Source organism: Eptatretus burgeri, unplaced genomic scaffold (genome assembly GCF_056783735.1).
Source record: "Eptatretus burgeri isolate ZD-2024b unplaced genomic scaffold, Ebu_testis_v1 Ebu_testis_scaffold_3173, whole genome shotgun sequence".
Classification (NCBI taxonomy): Eukaryota; Metazoa; Chordata; class Myxini; order Myxiniformes; family Myxinidae; genus Eptatretus; species Eptatretus burgeri.
In genome coordinates this window covers 179,045-195,834 of record NW_028225121.1, presented here as the reverse complement: position 1 = coordinate 195,834, position 16,790 = coordinate 179,045, and the positions used below count along the sequence as shown (strand labels likewise).

At 46.0% G+C, this 16,790-nt stretch overlaps 1 protein-coding gene across 2 annotated transcripts in view; it reads right to left on the bottom strand.

Moving 5' to 3' along the window:
* LOC147006454 (MAP/microtubule affinity-regulating kinase 4-like) overlaps positions 1 to 16,790 on the bottom strand; it is a 74,166-nt gene that overhangs the window by 22,240 nt on the left and 35,136 nt on the right. For both annotated transcript variants that reach the window (XM_085868764.1, XM_085868765.1), the window contains 3 exons: positions 14,227 to 14,297; positions 14,033 to 14,089; positions 7,246 to 7,458 (listed from right to left, as the gene is read on the bottom strand). In XM_085868764.1, coding sequence (XP_085724890.1) covers positions 7,246 to 7,458; positions 14,033 to 14,089; positions 14,227 to 14,297 — 341 coding nt within the window. The remainder of the gene's footprint in view (positions 1 to 7,245; positions 7,459 to 14,032; positions 14,090 to 14,226; positions 14,298 to 16,790) is intronic.

Sequence of the window (16,790 nt, the reverse complement as noted above, 5' to 3'; positions counted from 1 at the left end):
AAGTTCAGCATGGATGCCACAGATCCCTGGAGCTTTACCCTATTTCAACCAGTTCACCACAGCCCGTGTTTCCACAAGCAAAGGTGGACCACAATTGATTGGAGGGTCAGCAACAGGGATTGTAACACCATTGACGTCCAACATTGACGTCATCTTTGCGAAGACTTTAGACATCCTTTTGGGGGCCCTCGAGGTGCTGAATGAGGAGTCGGAGCCGCTGGGATTACAGGTTTCTTGGGTCAAAACCAGGGACTTGGGATCCAGGCTTTCGGTGACATCTTGGATGCTGCTGTCCTGTCTGTGTCTGTTTGTGGTGAGGATGTTGAGGTCGTGGAGAGATTCACTTACCTTGGCAGTGATATTCATGTCTCTGCTGGCTGCGAGTCAGAGGTCAATAGACGTCTGGGTCGGGCCTGGGGAGTCATGGATTCACCGGATCATGGGGTGTGGCGCTGCCAGTCCCTGTGCGGGAGGACGAAAGTCCGAGTCTTCAGGTCCTTGGTACTTCCAGTTAGGCTCTATGGATGTGAGACTTGGACTCTGACCAAGGATCTGAGATGGAGACTTAATTCCTTTGGTACCAGGTCTCTTTGGAGAATCCTTGGCTATCGCTGGTCGGATTTTGTGTCCAACGAACAGTTGCTGAGAGAGACTCGGATGAGATTTGTTATCTGCATAGTCCGTGAGCGTCAGTTGCGGCTGTATGGACATGTGGCTCGTTTTCCTGACGCTGATCCTGCTCACCAGATTCTCTCAGCGAGGGAGTCTCATGAGTGGAGGAGGCCAGTGGGCCGACCACGTGCCTAGTGGTTGCAGCAGGTTGACCATCATCTCAAGGAGATGGGGATGGGCCTGGCATCTGCCTGGGGGCTGGCCAGACGGAGGCCCCTGGAGTATGCAGAAAGTGGACGCAGCGACACGCTGTTCTGGCACATGCTCCCATACCTGACCTGACCTGACGTCCAACTCAACAGGTGGTGGATCAGCCTGGTACACCGCTCAAAGTATCCGGCCCAGCGGGCCTTCACTTCAGACTCCTCTGTCAAGAGCCGACCACTCTCTGCTCTTACTGCAGTGCTCCAAGGGATGGGCTTGGATGAACGCAATGCGTGAATTCCCCTGTAAGTGGGACGAGAATCACCTGTCCACAGGTGATGCTCTACCCCCTCACAGATTCCTCGCACATAGGCATCCTTGTCCACCCTTCGTGCATGTACAGTTTTACGCCTCAGCTCCCTGAACAGCTCAGCTCTGCCATTCAGCCTGGCCCTGCGACTCTGGTCAATGGTATCCAGTGTCCCTTGAGAGACAAAATTCTTCTTTGCCCTGCGGGGAGTTCCAAGACATCCACCGGCAACATCAAGGACGGTGGTCTTGAAGGTAATCCATAACTTTTCAGGACCCCCCAAAGCACCCAGACACCCCAAATGTCCACTCAGCCTGTTCACAAACTCCTCAGCTACTCTCTCATCCTTGAGCTTGCCAACATCCAGCCTCGGCTGGTATGGTACCATTCTGCAGGATTTAAGGTGCAGCTTTAGAGATGCCACAAGAAGCTGGTGGTCAGTGTTGAGGAACTGAGCACTCTGGTAGACCCTGCCATTCTGGATCATCCTCCAGCGACCGTCAACGAGGACATGGTCAATCTCCTTTGCCACACCGCCAGCGTTGGAATACCAAGTCCAGCGATGAGCTTGTGGGCGCTGAAACCATGAACCGGCCACCCTCAGTCCGTGACTTCTTGCAAAGTCAAGGAACTTAGTGCTGTTCTGATTCATAGTTCCTGACTCATGGGGACCAACACATGTCCCATAACCATCCCTATTTGTTCCAGTCGATGCATTGAAATCCCCCAAGACAAGAAGAGAATCGCTCCTGGGGCACCGACCAACCACAGACTCGAGCGTGGCAGAGAATGTGTCCTTCACGGTGAGGTCACTTGCCTCAGTCGGAGCATAAACAGAGACCAGGGAAATGACACCTAAGGAGTGACGAATCCTTAATCTCATAATACGCTTGTTGACCGGTGTTACCTCAATAATTATCATTGGGGTCAGCTAATTGGACACAGCTACAGCAACTCCTTGAGTATGGTAACCATCAGAGCGACCAGACCAATACTAGGTATAACCACAAACCATTATCTCGCCGCAATCCGGTCTTCGAACCCCAGAGAGAGCTGCAATACCGATGTCCAAATGCTTGAGCTCAGATGATAACAGAGACAGGTGATCATCCTCTCTTAGGGATAGGACATTCCAGGCACCCACCCGAAGGGACCACCTCAGGTTAACCCAAGGAGACCGCCGTCTGGTGGACGACACCTCAGCACCACTCTGACACACTCTTCCGCAATCTGACCCAGGGATGTTACCCCATGGTTTCCCTCCTTTCATTAAAGATTGGGGGTCCCGAAAGCTTTGCTCCAATCCCGCCATCCGATGAGCTGCCCGGCGAAGAGAAGCTGCACAGGAGGTACTCCCACGGAGTGGGTTTTCAGATTTTTTTGTTTTGTGTGTTTTGCGGAATGAAGGGTTTTGCAGTGGCCGGAGTGCAAATCCAGCCACCAACCTCCAAATAAAAAAGTAACCCAACTGCAGGAGGACGTCCGCAGACACAGTTGGGCACTAGATATGGATGGCCTTTGGCTCACAAGGAGCTCCTCCGCCCTTTGACAGGTTTTGTTTTTAATCCTGCTGGGTGTCCATATCCAAACACCCTCCTCACCAGAAAACCTGGTGGGGGAGACGGTTTCGTCGCCGACAACCCGACCATGGAACAGGTTAGTACAGGTTTACATGGTACCTCTAGCAGGTCACAGATCTGACCTGACCTGACAAGAAGTTCTCAGAGAGCTGCCTCAATGCTGGCAAGTGTGGCATTTCATTGAAGCAGATTAGCAGGGTTACAAGCATCTCTCTCTCTTTGGGACTGGTCTCACATATCTCCTGCCCCTGATGTTAACTCAGCCTGTAAATCCTTCAACAGAAATCTGCTCTTTCTCATGCACAGTCATCCCATCTCATCTTAAATTATCCGACCCTTCTTCCCACCCATGGTACACCGATTGCTATGGTGAGGCAGTTTCTGTGAAAAAAACAACTTGCCTTCTTTTCATGGAAGGCTAATCCAACCGAAGGCAATGTCACTGCATTCCAAAAAGCCTGCAACAAGTGTGTGTCCACTTTCAGGAGAGCCACAAAACAACATTTGTCCAACCTCAAGAATACATTCAAACGTCTTTCTCTCCCTCCTCAAAGACCTGATGGTGCCTTATTAAGTCTGTCTCTGGTGTACAGTATTCTCCCCTTCCATCCCTTCCCTCTCTTCAATTGGCACCATGGCCGAATCCTCATGAAGAGGCCGAATGCCTCAATTCTGTGTTTGCTTCCAAATCTTTTCCCCATCCCCTCAGTCTCGCTGCACATCCTTCCCTGATGAATCCAACTGCTCCTGGATTGTGTATTTTGAACTTGAGAAGGTGGAGAAGGTTCTTTCAATCCTTCACTCTGACTGCTATGAGATCAGATGGTAACAGCCCACGTGTCCTAAAAACCTGCTCTGCTGCTCTTGCACATCCTCTCTCTGCCCTTTTCACAATAACATTTGTGCTGAGTCATCTTATATCTGCATGAAAATCAGCCAACATCAATGCATTTCTTCACAAAGGTGCAAAAACTGATCCCCTGAACCACAGACCGATCAGCTTGCTTTCAATCATCTGCAAGGTCATGGAATCCGTCATTGCAGTTGATATGAAATATTTTTCCATTTCTCCATCAACCTCATCTCAGATCACTAGTTTGAATTCAGACAAGGTCACTCCACCTTGGTCATGCTGCTTCGACTCACCTAACAATGGATAGAAGCCATAAATGTCAAGCATGAGATTAGGGCCGTCTCTCTGGACATATCTGGTGCTTTTGATACAGTCTGGCATTCTGCCTTGCTCTTGAAATTCTCTGCCGATCACATCCAAGGCCAACTCCACACATGGCTTTCTGACTTCCTCTACTCTTGAAACAAACGTGTGGCTGTCAATGGAATCCTTTCATCTCCTCTTCCTGTCGAGGCTGAAGTGCACCAAGACAATATTCTGTGTCCAATCCTATTCCTGATCATCAGAAATGTTCAATCTGACTCTGGAAAAGCCACTTTATCTCGTTACTGATGACTCCATCCTTATCCCTGACTTCCCTCATCCTTCAGACAGGAAGGCTGCAGTTCTTCCCTCTCTTCAGACCTTGACAAAATCACAAGCTGCTCAAACACTTGGAACATCTTTCAATGTTAACAAATCTCACATTCTCACCATCTTTCTCTGAAAAGACTGTCTGGAAAACGCTCCTATCTACTTTCGAAATAACTCTCTTGAGGAACGTCGGTCATTCAAAGAGCTGGATCTCACGATCAGCCATGATCTTTCTTGGACAAATCACATTTCAAAGTTGTCTCCAAAGTCAGCGCCTTGGAAAATCACTGCACATCCTCCATCACACAAAGTGCTTCCTTGGCATACCTGAACTCAAATGCACCGAAAAGGCTTTCATCCGCAGCTTTAAGGAGCACTGCTGTCCCCTCTGGGCTGGATCCCCTGCCTAACATCTTGCTTAACTTGACACTGAGAACCAAGGCCTTCAAGATCATTGGAATTACTCACGATGAAGCTGACTCTATGGGCCTATCACTGCACCATCACAGAGAGGTCGGTGATCTCTGTCTTCTTCAGCCATCTTTCTGGTATTGCACCTTCTGCTCACTCAATCCCTTCCCCCACCCCAGATTTGTGCAGGGCATGCACAGTCCACCATCAACCTCCTTCTGGGAAAATTACCTAAATTCAGGATAACTTTCCACCTCCACTCATTTGTTCCTCTTTTTTTTCTTCTTTTTTCCACACTGATGGAACCACTTTCCACATTCTCTTCAATCTCATTCTTCTATCCAGATCTTCAAGACAGATGTTCATCACCATTTCAGAACGTCTCGAATCAAAAAACATATTTTCTGGTCTCATTAACCGCACCCCCCCCACCCCCTTCCTCATGCCAATCCCTTCTCCTTCCAAATTTCCACTTTTCCCTCCTGAGAGTTTTTTCTGCATCCATCTTATTCCTCTATTTCTAAGTCTCCCTCTATCTTGGCCTTTAGTTCTGCTGTTGGTTCCCCGCCCCCCCTCCCTCTTCTTCACTTGTCCTGATGGAAACAGTGTGGTCCACTGGTACTCGCTCTTCCACGAGCTTCGACTACGTACACAAAAAAAGGTTGAAAGCAATGTTGCTGAGTGGTCAATCTTGGCATCCTTTTGTGGGTATGAGTAATACAGTTTCCAGTCAGAATAAAATGAACATCCCTTGGAGTCCTGACAGAAAAGAGGGAATCAGGGACCTGAGAGAGCGATGGAAATAAAGTCGCAGGAACACGAGAGGCAAGGAAGGGAGCACGATTGTTTGTGTGTCAATATGCATCTTTTCAGTGCCATCTTCACGTTCTGCATTTGTCCTACCAGCAACATAGGCCTTCCTGTCGATCCCAGCCCGTGAGCATTAGAATACGAGGTCCGTCTAAAAAGAAATGGGACTGACTTCACAGAAATTTTATTCCAAAAAATATATTGACGTCACAGCTTGTCCCTTCAAAATAGTTTCCCTCCAGTCTCACACACTTGTCCATCCTCTTCATACACGCTTCGATGCACCCCCAGAAGGCTTCTTCTGGAATCCTCCGGAGCTCCGTCATCACGGCCCTTTTGATGGCCTCCACATCAGGAAATCGGGTCCCCTTGATCACCCCCTTGAGTGTGGGGAAAAGGAAAAAAATCACAAGAGGCCAAGTCTGGTGAATAAGGGGGTTGCTCCAGAGTTGGCACGTTCCTCTCTAACAGAAACTGTCAGATGCTCAGGGCACTGTGAGCAGGGGCATTGTCATGGTGGAGCACCCAGGCGTTGTTCTCCCACAGATCCCTCCTCTTGTCCCAGACTGATCTCATGAGGCGCCGGAGGATTTCCTTGTACACGTATTTATTCAATGTTTGCCCCGTGGTAGAAATTTGAGGTGGATGATGCCCTTGATGTCAAAAAACGTGACGAGCATCACCTTGACCTTCGACTTCGACATCCTTGCTTTCTTTTGTCTTGGTGATGCCGGACTTTTCCACTGACGACTCTGCCGTTTGGTCTCGGGATCGTATTCGAATATCCATGATTCATCGCCAGTAATGACTCTCCCGAGCAGGTCTGGATCGTCCTTGAGACGCTCGATAATGTCTTGACAGACAGTCACTCTTTGCTGTTTCTGGTCCTCGGACAACAGCTTGGGGACCATCTTTGCGTACACCTTGCGCATTTCGAGATTTTCAGTGATGACGCTGCAGACAGTGTCCTTGTTGATGGAAAGTTCCTTAGCAATCATCCGCACCGTGAGTCGACGATCTGCGCGCACCATCTGCTTCACACGCTCGATGTTGGCTCTTGGCAAGAAGCTTGGCAAGAAACTTCAGATTGGCTCTCTGCTCACGACTCATAACGCGACGACTCAGACGAGACAACGTGTAAAGCACGACCTGTAAAAACATTACACCATGAGCGCAGTCAACCATCACCAATCATATATATTGATGGAATGTTGTGAAAGACTGTGACGCAACTCGTTCATTCAAGTGTGTAAGTGGAGCACATAGCAGGCTCAGTCCCGTTACTTTTTAGACGGACCTCGTACACCTTGGGACATCGCAGAAAGCGAAAACGGTGAGAGGATGAAAGGGGGACGAGGTTGATGATGGTCACATGAGGGCTGTAGCTTGTCGACCTTCATCTTGGGGAGGGTGAGTCCAATGGGAATTTAACAACATTAAAATAGACTCTGCTCTTCATGATCTTGGCTTCCTGTTTCCTTTGCTCATGGTGTGGTTAACACTATACATCCAACTATTCTGGGGACATGGACTGTATTTATCAAACTGCAGAACATTTCCACCCTCTCCAAATGCCTACCCGCCCCCACCGCCCACCTATTCCCATCCACAGTATCTATGATGGCACATCGGAATCCACCATTGTCAAAAATGTCAAACCAATCAATCAAATTGGTTATCAGAATTATCAGACAGTTTTTCATGCTGGTATGTTGTTTGAAAAAAACAATTCTGATTGGTTACAGTGAAAAAGAAAACTTTGAACACAACAATCAAGACAATAACAACGAAAACTTTTACAAAGTAGTGAAACTATGAGTTCCATTTCTCACCTCTAAACCCTTCAACAGGTGCTTGAGTGTGATCCCAAGTGACCAGATGTCAGCATTTGGTCCTTCATACTCCTTAAATCCATAAACCTCAGGAGCCATGTATGCCAATGTCCCAGAGAATGAAGAGACCTTCTGCCCTGGAGTGAAGGTCGTTGCCAGGCCAAAATCTATCAGCTTCACCTCATGATGGCGACTGTAAAGTACATTTTCAGGCTGGAGAAAAACAAATTGAGAAGGTAAGGTGGACATCATGACATGGATTATACTTCGATGAGAATGGCACTTGGAGGAGTGCATACCTGTCAGACTGAACAGTTTACGTTTTGTATCGCACTGACAGGCTGGATCTGGATCCAGACCTTAATCAAAATCTAATCAACTTGTTCTTGGCACGAACCTGACTCATCCACCAAGTTTGGTCATTTCCCTTCCACAACTTTTGGAAATATCGTGATACATTCCATTTTGGCCCGACCACTCAATGATGAAAAATCACTTGAAAAAATAAAAAAATCAAATCCAGATCTGAATCGTCACGAGAATGTCATTAATTTTTCATGGTCACACACCCAACCTGTCTGTCAGCTTTCGTCGGAATCCATCTTTGAGTTTTTGAGATATCACAGTCACAGACAGATGGGTGAGAACATTACCTTCGTTGGAGGAGGAAATCGAGCCATGTGTCCATATAGTCACGGCTAACGCTCACAGATTATCCAGGAAATAAATCTCATTCAAGTCTCTCTCCACAACCGATTGTTAAACAAAGTCTGACCAGCGATAGCCAAGGATTCTCCGAAGAGACCGATTCCTGAAGAAGTGAAGTCTTCATCTCAGGGGCATGGGCTTGGGTAAAAAACACATAAACCACCCAACACCTGTTGATGAGACCCCCACCAACAGTACTCCAAACACATGCACACAATCACCCATCAATGCTCAAGCGACCTAAAAGTCCTGCCAACATCCCCACACCCCTCTATCTCCATAACTTTCAGGCACCTGTCTAATCCAAATTTAAACTCATCTCCTGTTTCTGCTTCTACGACCTTTCCAGGAAGACCAGTCCATGCATTCACTACTCTGAGTCATCGACCCCTGCCTGACTACCGTCTTAACTCTCCTCTTCTTTACATTCAGGCTTTAACTCCTGGTCCTATCACTGTCTTCTCTGTTGAGCAATTCATCTGCACTTTCTTCATCTCCACCTTTCATTATCCTAAACATCTCTATGATATCTCCTCATAACCGCCTCCTTTCTAAGGTATAAAGCCCTGTCCCCTTTAGCCGCTTCTCACCGCTGAGTCGAGCTTGGTCCTGAATCAATGTTGTTGTCCTGTGCTGAACCCTCTCGATGTCATCTACATCCGTCCTGAATTTGATCAAAACTGCACACAATGTTCTGGATGTGGTGATGAAGTTTCAAAAATAAAATGGGGTTATAGATTGTATTTGGAGGGGTATCATTTATCAATCACAAGAGGTGGCAACACCACTCCCCCTCATCCCACTGCCTCCCCTCCGTGTGTGTGTGTGTGTGTGTGTGTGTGTGTGTGTGTGTGTGTGTGGAGGGTGGGGGTGGGATGAGAGGGTGTGGTGGGTCAAAGGTGAAGGAGCAAAAGGGGAAGGGGAGGAGTGGAATTAATGGGTGGGGCTTGTGTTGGTGGGGCTTGTGTGGGTTTGGCTTGTGTGGATGGGGCTTGTGTGGGTTTGGTTTGTGGGTCATTCCATGTCAAATCATCAAAGAATGTGCCGTCATCTCTCAAATTTTTGTAAAACTTTGGGAACCAATTAGGACCCATGAAAAACGGCAAGAACTCAAATATTTTTGCTTACAGCCTCTTAATTAGTGAGATACAGACGAACGAACATTGGACTAATGAGCACAACGTCGCGAATTCAAATGGCCATATCTCTAAAAGTATAACACCTAGAGAGCTGGTTTTGGTGTCATTTTAAAGGTATTTTCATGCCCTATGAAATTGTCTGGGCAACATTTTCCAACCTCCAACCACAAAAAAGTTATCACAAAATATAAACTTTAATCGTGAATCCCCGAAAAATGTTTCCTTCAAATTTCCTCAAATTCATCCCAGAGGTACCTTATGATGTCAAGAAGCTTCCACATAAGTTTTGTGATGGGCACTCCAAGAGTTTCTGAGATATGAGCAATAATGTACATGTACGTATGGCATATAGGTTCGAAAATCAGCATTTGTAATATATTATACAATCAATAAGTGAGTTCAAGTACACAGTGTTCACTAACCTGACTTAGGCTTTCAATTTCCTCTTCAATGCAGCAACAGCAGCACTTGTTTCTTCCCCTCAGGCCCAGTTGAAAATGAAAGTATATGATACTTCAAAGCAATTGATGGTCGTTCCCTGTGTTTCCTGTCATGGCTTGGTTAGAATGATTGTATAATACATTACAAATGCTGATCTTCGAACCTATATGCCATACGTACATGTACATTATTGCTCATATCTCAGAAACTATTGGAGTGCCCATCACAAAACTTATATGGAAGCTTCTTGACATCATAAGGTACCTCTGAGATGAATTTGAGGAAATTTGAAGGATACATTTTTTCGGGGATTCACGATTGAAGTTTATATTTTGTGATAACTTTTTTGTGCTTGGAGGTAGGAAAATGTTGCCCAGACAAATTCATAGGGCATGAAAATACCTTTAAAATTACACCAAAACCAGCTCTCTAGGTGTTATACTTTTAGAGATATGGCCATTTGAATTCGCGACGTCGTGCTAATTAGTCCAAAGTTTGTTAGTCTGTATCTCACTAATTAAGAGGTTGTTAGCAAAAATATTTGAGTTCTTGCCGTTTTTCATGGGTCCCAATTGGTTCCCAAAGTTTTACAAAAATCTGAGAGATGACGGCAGATTCTTTGATGATTTGACATGGAATGACCCTTGTGTGGATGTGGCTTGTGTGGATGTGGCTTGTGTGGATGGGGCTTGTGTGGATGGGGCTTGTGTGGGTTTGGTTTGTGTGGATGGGGCTTGTGTGGATGGGGCTTGTGTGGATGTGGTTTGTGTGGCTGGGGCTTGTGTGAATGTGGCTTGTGTGGATGGGGATTGTGTGGATGGGGCTTGTGTGGATGGGGCTTGTGTGGGTGTGGTTTGTGTGGACGGGGCTTGTGTGAATGTGGTTTGTGTGGATGTGGTTTGTGTGGATGTGGCTTGTGTGGATGTTGTTTGTGTGGGTGTAGTTTCTATGGATGGGGCTTGTGTGGATGGGGCTTGTGTGGATGGGGCTTGTGTGGATGTGGTTTGTGTGGGTGTGGTTTGTGTGGATGTGGCTTGTGTGGATGTGGCTTGTGTGGATATGATTTGTGTGGATGTGGTTTGTGTGGATGGGGCTTGTGTGGGTGTGGTTTGTGTGGACGGGGCTTGTGTGGATGTGGCTTGTGTGGATGTGGTTTGTGTGGATGTGGTTTGTGTGGATGGGGCTTGTGTGGATGTGGTTTCTGTGGATGGGGCTTGTGTGGATGTGGTTTCTGTGGATGGGGCTTGTGTGGATGGGGCTTGTGTGGATGGGGCTTGTGTGGGTGTGGCTTGTGTGGGTGTGGTTTGTGTGGAAGGGGCTTGTGTGGATTGGGCTTGTGTGGATGTGGCTTGTGTGGATGGGGCTTGTGTGGATGGGGCTTGTGTGGATGGGGCTTGTGTGGATGGGGCTTGTGTGGATGGGGCTTGTGTGGGTGTAGCTTGTGTGGGTGTTGTTTGTGTGAGTGTGGTTTCTATGGATGGGGCTTGTGTGGATGGGGCTTGTGTGGATGGGGCTTGTGTGGATGGGGCTTGTGTGGATGGGGCTTGTGTGGGTGTAGCTTGTGTGGGTGTTGTTTGTGTGAGTGTGGTTTCTATGGATGTGGCTTGTGTGGATGGGGCTTGTGCGGATGGGGCTTGCGTGGATGGGGCTTTTGTGGATGTGGTTTGTGTGGATGGGGCTTGTGTGGATTGCGCTTTTGTGGATGGGGCTTGTGTGGGTGTAGCTTCTGTGCGTGTGGTTTGTGTGGGTGGGTTTGTGTGGGTGGGGTTTGTGTTGGTGGAGTCAAAAGAGGGGTGGAGTCAGTTAAAAAAAAAATTATTTTCAATTTCTTATGTTTGACTTTTGTAATTCCTGTGAATAATATGAAACTAAAATCTCTTTCCCCTCTAAATCACATAATTTGTAAGTCCAAGGAACTGTGCTGATTACATCAACAATTTTAAAAAGTTCATTTGTCCATCGATTCGTGTTACCTTTTTCAAAATGAGATTTCCACCTGCATATTCTTACTATATCACCAGCTTTTAACTTAGACTATATGTCATTCATTTCTTTTTCATATTTTACTTTTGTAAATGTTTCTGATGGTTTCGTTTTTGGTAAGGTATGAATCGTATCGTTGCACTCATCCACAATGTCCTGAATTATAGAAAACCATTGTTGAAAACCGAGTTGAGTGAACTGTTTATATCGTCTCTCTCTTAAAGTGTGATTGAATAGCTCAATATCAACTGCTTTTCCTTCATTAAAGATACTGTATAATGTCATGATGTTATTTTAAGGAAAATTCAAAAACGTTTTGTTGTAGAACTCTGTGCCCTCATCTGTCTACAAGTTTTTAGGTTTTCTCTTTCTTTTATTGAATATCTGTTGGAAAGCCAACATTAGAGTATTACTTGTTTTATTTTTCAAAGGAACAACCCATGCATATCTACTCCTCAAATCAATAACGGTTAAAGCATACTTGTTCCCCTTATCAATATTGAGTTCACTTAAATCAGCGGATTAGATATCATCAACTTCCTTGGAATAAACCTTCCTTCAATGAAACTTTGTGTTTATTGGTTTATGTAATTCATCAGCTAATTGCTCTTCAATCTTAATGACATCACGAGAGCCCATAATTTTTTTGAATTTCCAAGCCCAAGTTTCAATTTAGCACTGATCATCTTTTTCACGATGAACCTATCAACTTTTTCTCTCAAGGTTGGATTTTGTATAAAAGATAAAGAATTCAACATTTCTCGATCCGCTTCATGTTTTTCTTCCATTGTCGTACTATTTCCATCATCAATATCATGTCTCATGCACACTTTATCAACCATATCGATAGGTTTGCTCGACGGTTTAGGATTGTCATCCTCATCTAACCTTTTATTCAAGTTTGTTGGTGTCAAGTTCAAGTCACTTATTCAAGGTGAAGTGAGCGACATGGAAAAGTGAAGTGAGTGACATGGTAAGGTGACGTGAGCGACAAGGTAAGGTGAAGTGAGTGATATCATAAGGTCTGAGTGAGCAACATCGAGGGGAGGATGTGGTAAAGTCCATGTGAGCAACGTGGTAAGGTGAAGTGAGTGACAAGGAAATGTGAAGTGAGCGATGTCCAAAGATCGGATTGAAACACGTCATGAGATGCAATTGAGTGACGTTGTGAAGTCTGATTGAGTGACATCGGAAGGTCCGGGCGCGCATCATCATAAGGTCCAGGTGTAGGAAGTCATAAGGTCTGGGTGTGTGATGTCATAAGGTCCGGGTGTGTGATGTCATTAGGTCCGGGTATGCGACGTTGTGAGGTCTGGGTGAGCGACGTTGTGAGGTCTGGGTGCGCGACAACATGAGGTCCGGGTGTGCGACGTCGTGAGGTTTGGGTGCGCCGCATCGTGAGGTCTGGGTGCAAAACATCGTGAGTTCTGGGTGCGCAACGTCATGAGGTCTGGGTGTGTGACGTCGTGAGGTCTGGGTGTGCGATGTCGTGAGGTCTGGGTGTGCGACGTCATGAGGTCTGGGTGTAGGAAGTCATAAGGTCCGTTGTGCGATGTCATAAGTTCCAGATGTGTGACGTCATGGGGTCTGGGGGCGTGACGTCGTGAGGTTTGGGTGAGCTTTGTCAGAAGGTCTAAGTGAGCGACAGTGGAAGGTCCGAGTGAATGACGTCCTATCGTCCGAGGGATCGACGTCTTCAGGTCGTAATGTCCGATTCAGCAACGTTATCAGGTTCGAGCGATCGACGTCAAAAGGTCTGAGCGATCGACGTCCGAGTGAGCGATGTGGTAAGGTGAAGTAAATTACGAGGTATTACAAATGCAGTTCAGTCACCTGTTGGTGTGAATTCACCGAGAAAAAAAGAAAGTGTCAGATAACTTTATAAAAGGTGTCACCGTGTATGAAGTCATTGACTTTCATTGAATACCGATGTTCTGCTACTTTGAACCCCATTTCAGTTCCGTTACAGTTTATAACAGTGCCATGATTGCTCCGTGCGAGGTGTATCGCCGAATGTGTAAAATAAAAACAAAAACACGTGGTGTCAAGTCATTTTCCAAAATGCGTCGCTTTGTTCGACGTCGTTCACTTTAAGGGAATATCGGACTTCGATTCCATGACGTTGTGTGAAATAATTGTATTTGTGGAAGTCCGGAGGGAGGGGGGTGGGGGTGAAGGTGGGAGTCTGGAGGGAGAAGGTTTGGGTGGGAAGAGGGAGGGGCAGGAGTGGGAGGGGCAGGGGAAGGAGTGTGAGTGGGCAGGGGAAGGGCTTGTGGTGGAATGAGGTTGAGGAAGGGTGAGAGGAGATCCCGGAATTGCCAGGCAATGCTGAGTACCTTGGCTCATGCTGAATATTAAGCAAAGAAGCAGCATGTATCATTTTACAAGTCTTTGGTATGACTTAGTCACGGTTTAAACCACTGATCTATCAGACTTGGAGTGTACACTCCAACTGTGTCACCAGTGTACACTGTGTCACCAGCCTGAACTAATAAGCCTGTGGTGCAGTGAGTTACCTTGATGTCCAAGTGAATGATATTCTGGCCATGCATGTACTCGACAGCAGAAAACAACTAGAAGGAGATGAAAGGGGTTAAAACATGCATGGAGACGGATTTGTACTTTTTAATGTTGTTACTATTTATTTTTTATGCTCCAAGTTGTGCTTAAAAACATCACAAGTGATGCCAATAAAGTTCATTGAGCTCACCTGAACCATAACATGCCACGCTTGTATCTCTGAAAGTTTCTCATATTTCAAGAGAATGTCAAAGAGTGAACCTGCACACAATGATAGAGAAGCATTATTAGGACCTTTTAATCACATCAGCATTTTGTAAATCAGGCCAGTTTACACCTGTTCTATTGGCCAGTGAGACTGGCCAGGTTGGCCCATAAGCAGTATCAAATCTGCTTTGATCGGTAATTATCAAGTGTTTGATTGGGTGGTGAAACATTCTCATAAAGGCACGAGTAACCTGGCATTCCTTCTGTGATGCATGACACAGGTGTATCTCAATGATAAAACATTAAAACAGTCTCACACACCGATCAGGAGAGAAATATGTTCTCGATAAACTGTCCTTTTCTACGATTTGGAAGCAGGGATGTTGCCAGGTTATTTGCTCGGGTATCTAAATAACGTTTCCTCACCTCAACCAGATTGTCAAAAGGCAGAACTCCGTTCTCAACAAAGAATGAGGCAGACACGTCATCACTTCAGATCATTATTCAATTTCATCCCCATCCAGACCACTGGTCCCACAGCTCAAGCTGGACTCTTGGTTCGAGGAAATAAAAATGTTTTGATTTGTTTTTATAAAACTTAACATCTTTTTATCAATAGGAATTGATGGTCATGGATGCATGAATGGGGAATGGTCATTTTGTACCAGGTTCCTTCCAGTGAAACATACAACCACAGACCTGTCTACCCCCATTAAGTATATGCATTCCTTCAGTTGCTTAATTCAGCAAAAGATTCAATATGTTTGGATGACATTTGTTTGCCAAAAACAAGACGACAAAACATCTGAAAATGCAAAGCCCGTCCACTTTGCATTCGGACTTCTTCTTTTTCATATGGTGAACGATACCTTTGACCTTTTGACCAAATTGTTCATTTGTCTTCTTCATATTCTCAGAATAAAGATTTCTTGAAAATATGTGACAAAAGCTCAAATGGTAAAAAAGCTACAGCCTGGGCGCACGCACACAGACACGCCGCACACAGACACGCACAGACACACTCGTGATTGCAAAACCCCCTCTCCCGTTAACAAGAATAAACAAGAAAGAGCAATCAGAGATTGCAGATCATCACCAGGACTTCTTTTGTGTGGTGCATTTTGAGTGGTGCAAGTAAATGGAAGGTTGAAGTAAATGAAAGGTCATTAATTCCAGATGAAAGGTCTAAATTGTCTTGGAAATGTATAAATGTCAAAGGTCTAAACAGTTGAAAAAGTAAAATGGTTGAAAGGTCAGTTGGTCAAAGGGTCAAACAAAAAAGGTCTAAATGTAAAAAGGGGTCAAAATGGTATAAAGAGTGAAGTGTCCAAAGGGACTAAAAAGATTGAGAGGGTCTAACACTCTCAAGGGTGCAATATAGGGGCTAAAGGGTCAGAAATGCCTGAAGGGGTCTGAAGAGTCTTCGAGTTCTAAAGGCTCTGAAGGGTTTTTGGGGTCAAAGTGATTTTTGGGGTCTTGAGGGACTTCATGGTCTTGATGGGTCTCCAGATTGCAAAGGGTCTAATGCCATTAATACACAGACTCATGTTCTGTGCAGATAGACAGACAGACAAACAGACAAACAAACGGACCCAAATGCAATACCCTCTCCTTTGGTGAGGGAAATAATTTGGATTAGTTGTGGTATTCACACATGTTTAAAGAGAGAGAAATAAAAGAGCACAGATAACTCGGTGAACACCGTCACACCTTGATAGCAACCTTCATCTCAGGGTAAAGGACGAATTCTTGCATTATTTTTCTTACATTTCCAACTCTTGTTGAAATAACCAGAGAGTGCAGACAAAGTGCTGAGACTTGAGGCCTTAATACCTGGAATCTGTGTCGATATTGTTACAGAAATGGGGTTCACCACGAGGGGCACTTCTCGGACTCTTCCTGACCTCAGGCCCTGCACGCCGCCGCACAGCCAATAAGTCCACAGCCCGTCAGGTTGTCAAACAACTACGGATGCCGATTGACACCGCCAAACCTGGCAGGGTTCATGCTCTTTAACAAATGTGTTACCTGTAACTAGTGGTTTGGAAATGCCAAATGAGGTATGTTCCCTCAGTGCGCACTGGTCTATATATTTTTGTATGGCCGAGCGGAACCATGAGTATGCCCTGGCGAACTGTGGAGCCAATCATTGGGACAGAACTTCCTGCCAATCTAATGGTGTATAAAGGGTCTTGAGGGTCTTTGGGGGTCAAAAGGGTCTGCAGGGTCTTTGTGGTCATAAAGGGTTTTAGGGTTCAGGTCAGGTCAGGTATGGGAGCATGTGCCAGAACAGCGCGTCGCTGCGTCCACTTTCCGCCAGTACTCCAGGGGCCTCCGTCTGGCCATCCCCCAGGCAGATGCCAGGCCATCCCCATCTCCTGAAGGTGATGGTCAACCTGCTGCAACCACGAGGCACGTGGTCGGCCCACTGGCCTCCTCAACTCATGAGACGCCCTCGCTGAGAGAATCTAGTGAGCAGGATCAACGTCAGGAAAACAAGCCACATGTCCATACAGCTGCAACTGACGCTCACGGGCCATGCAGGTA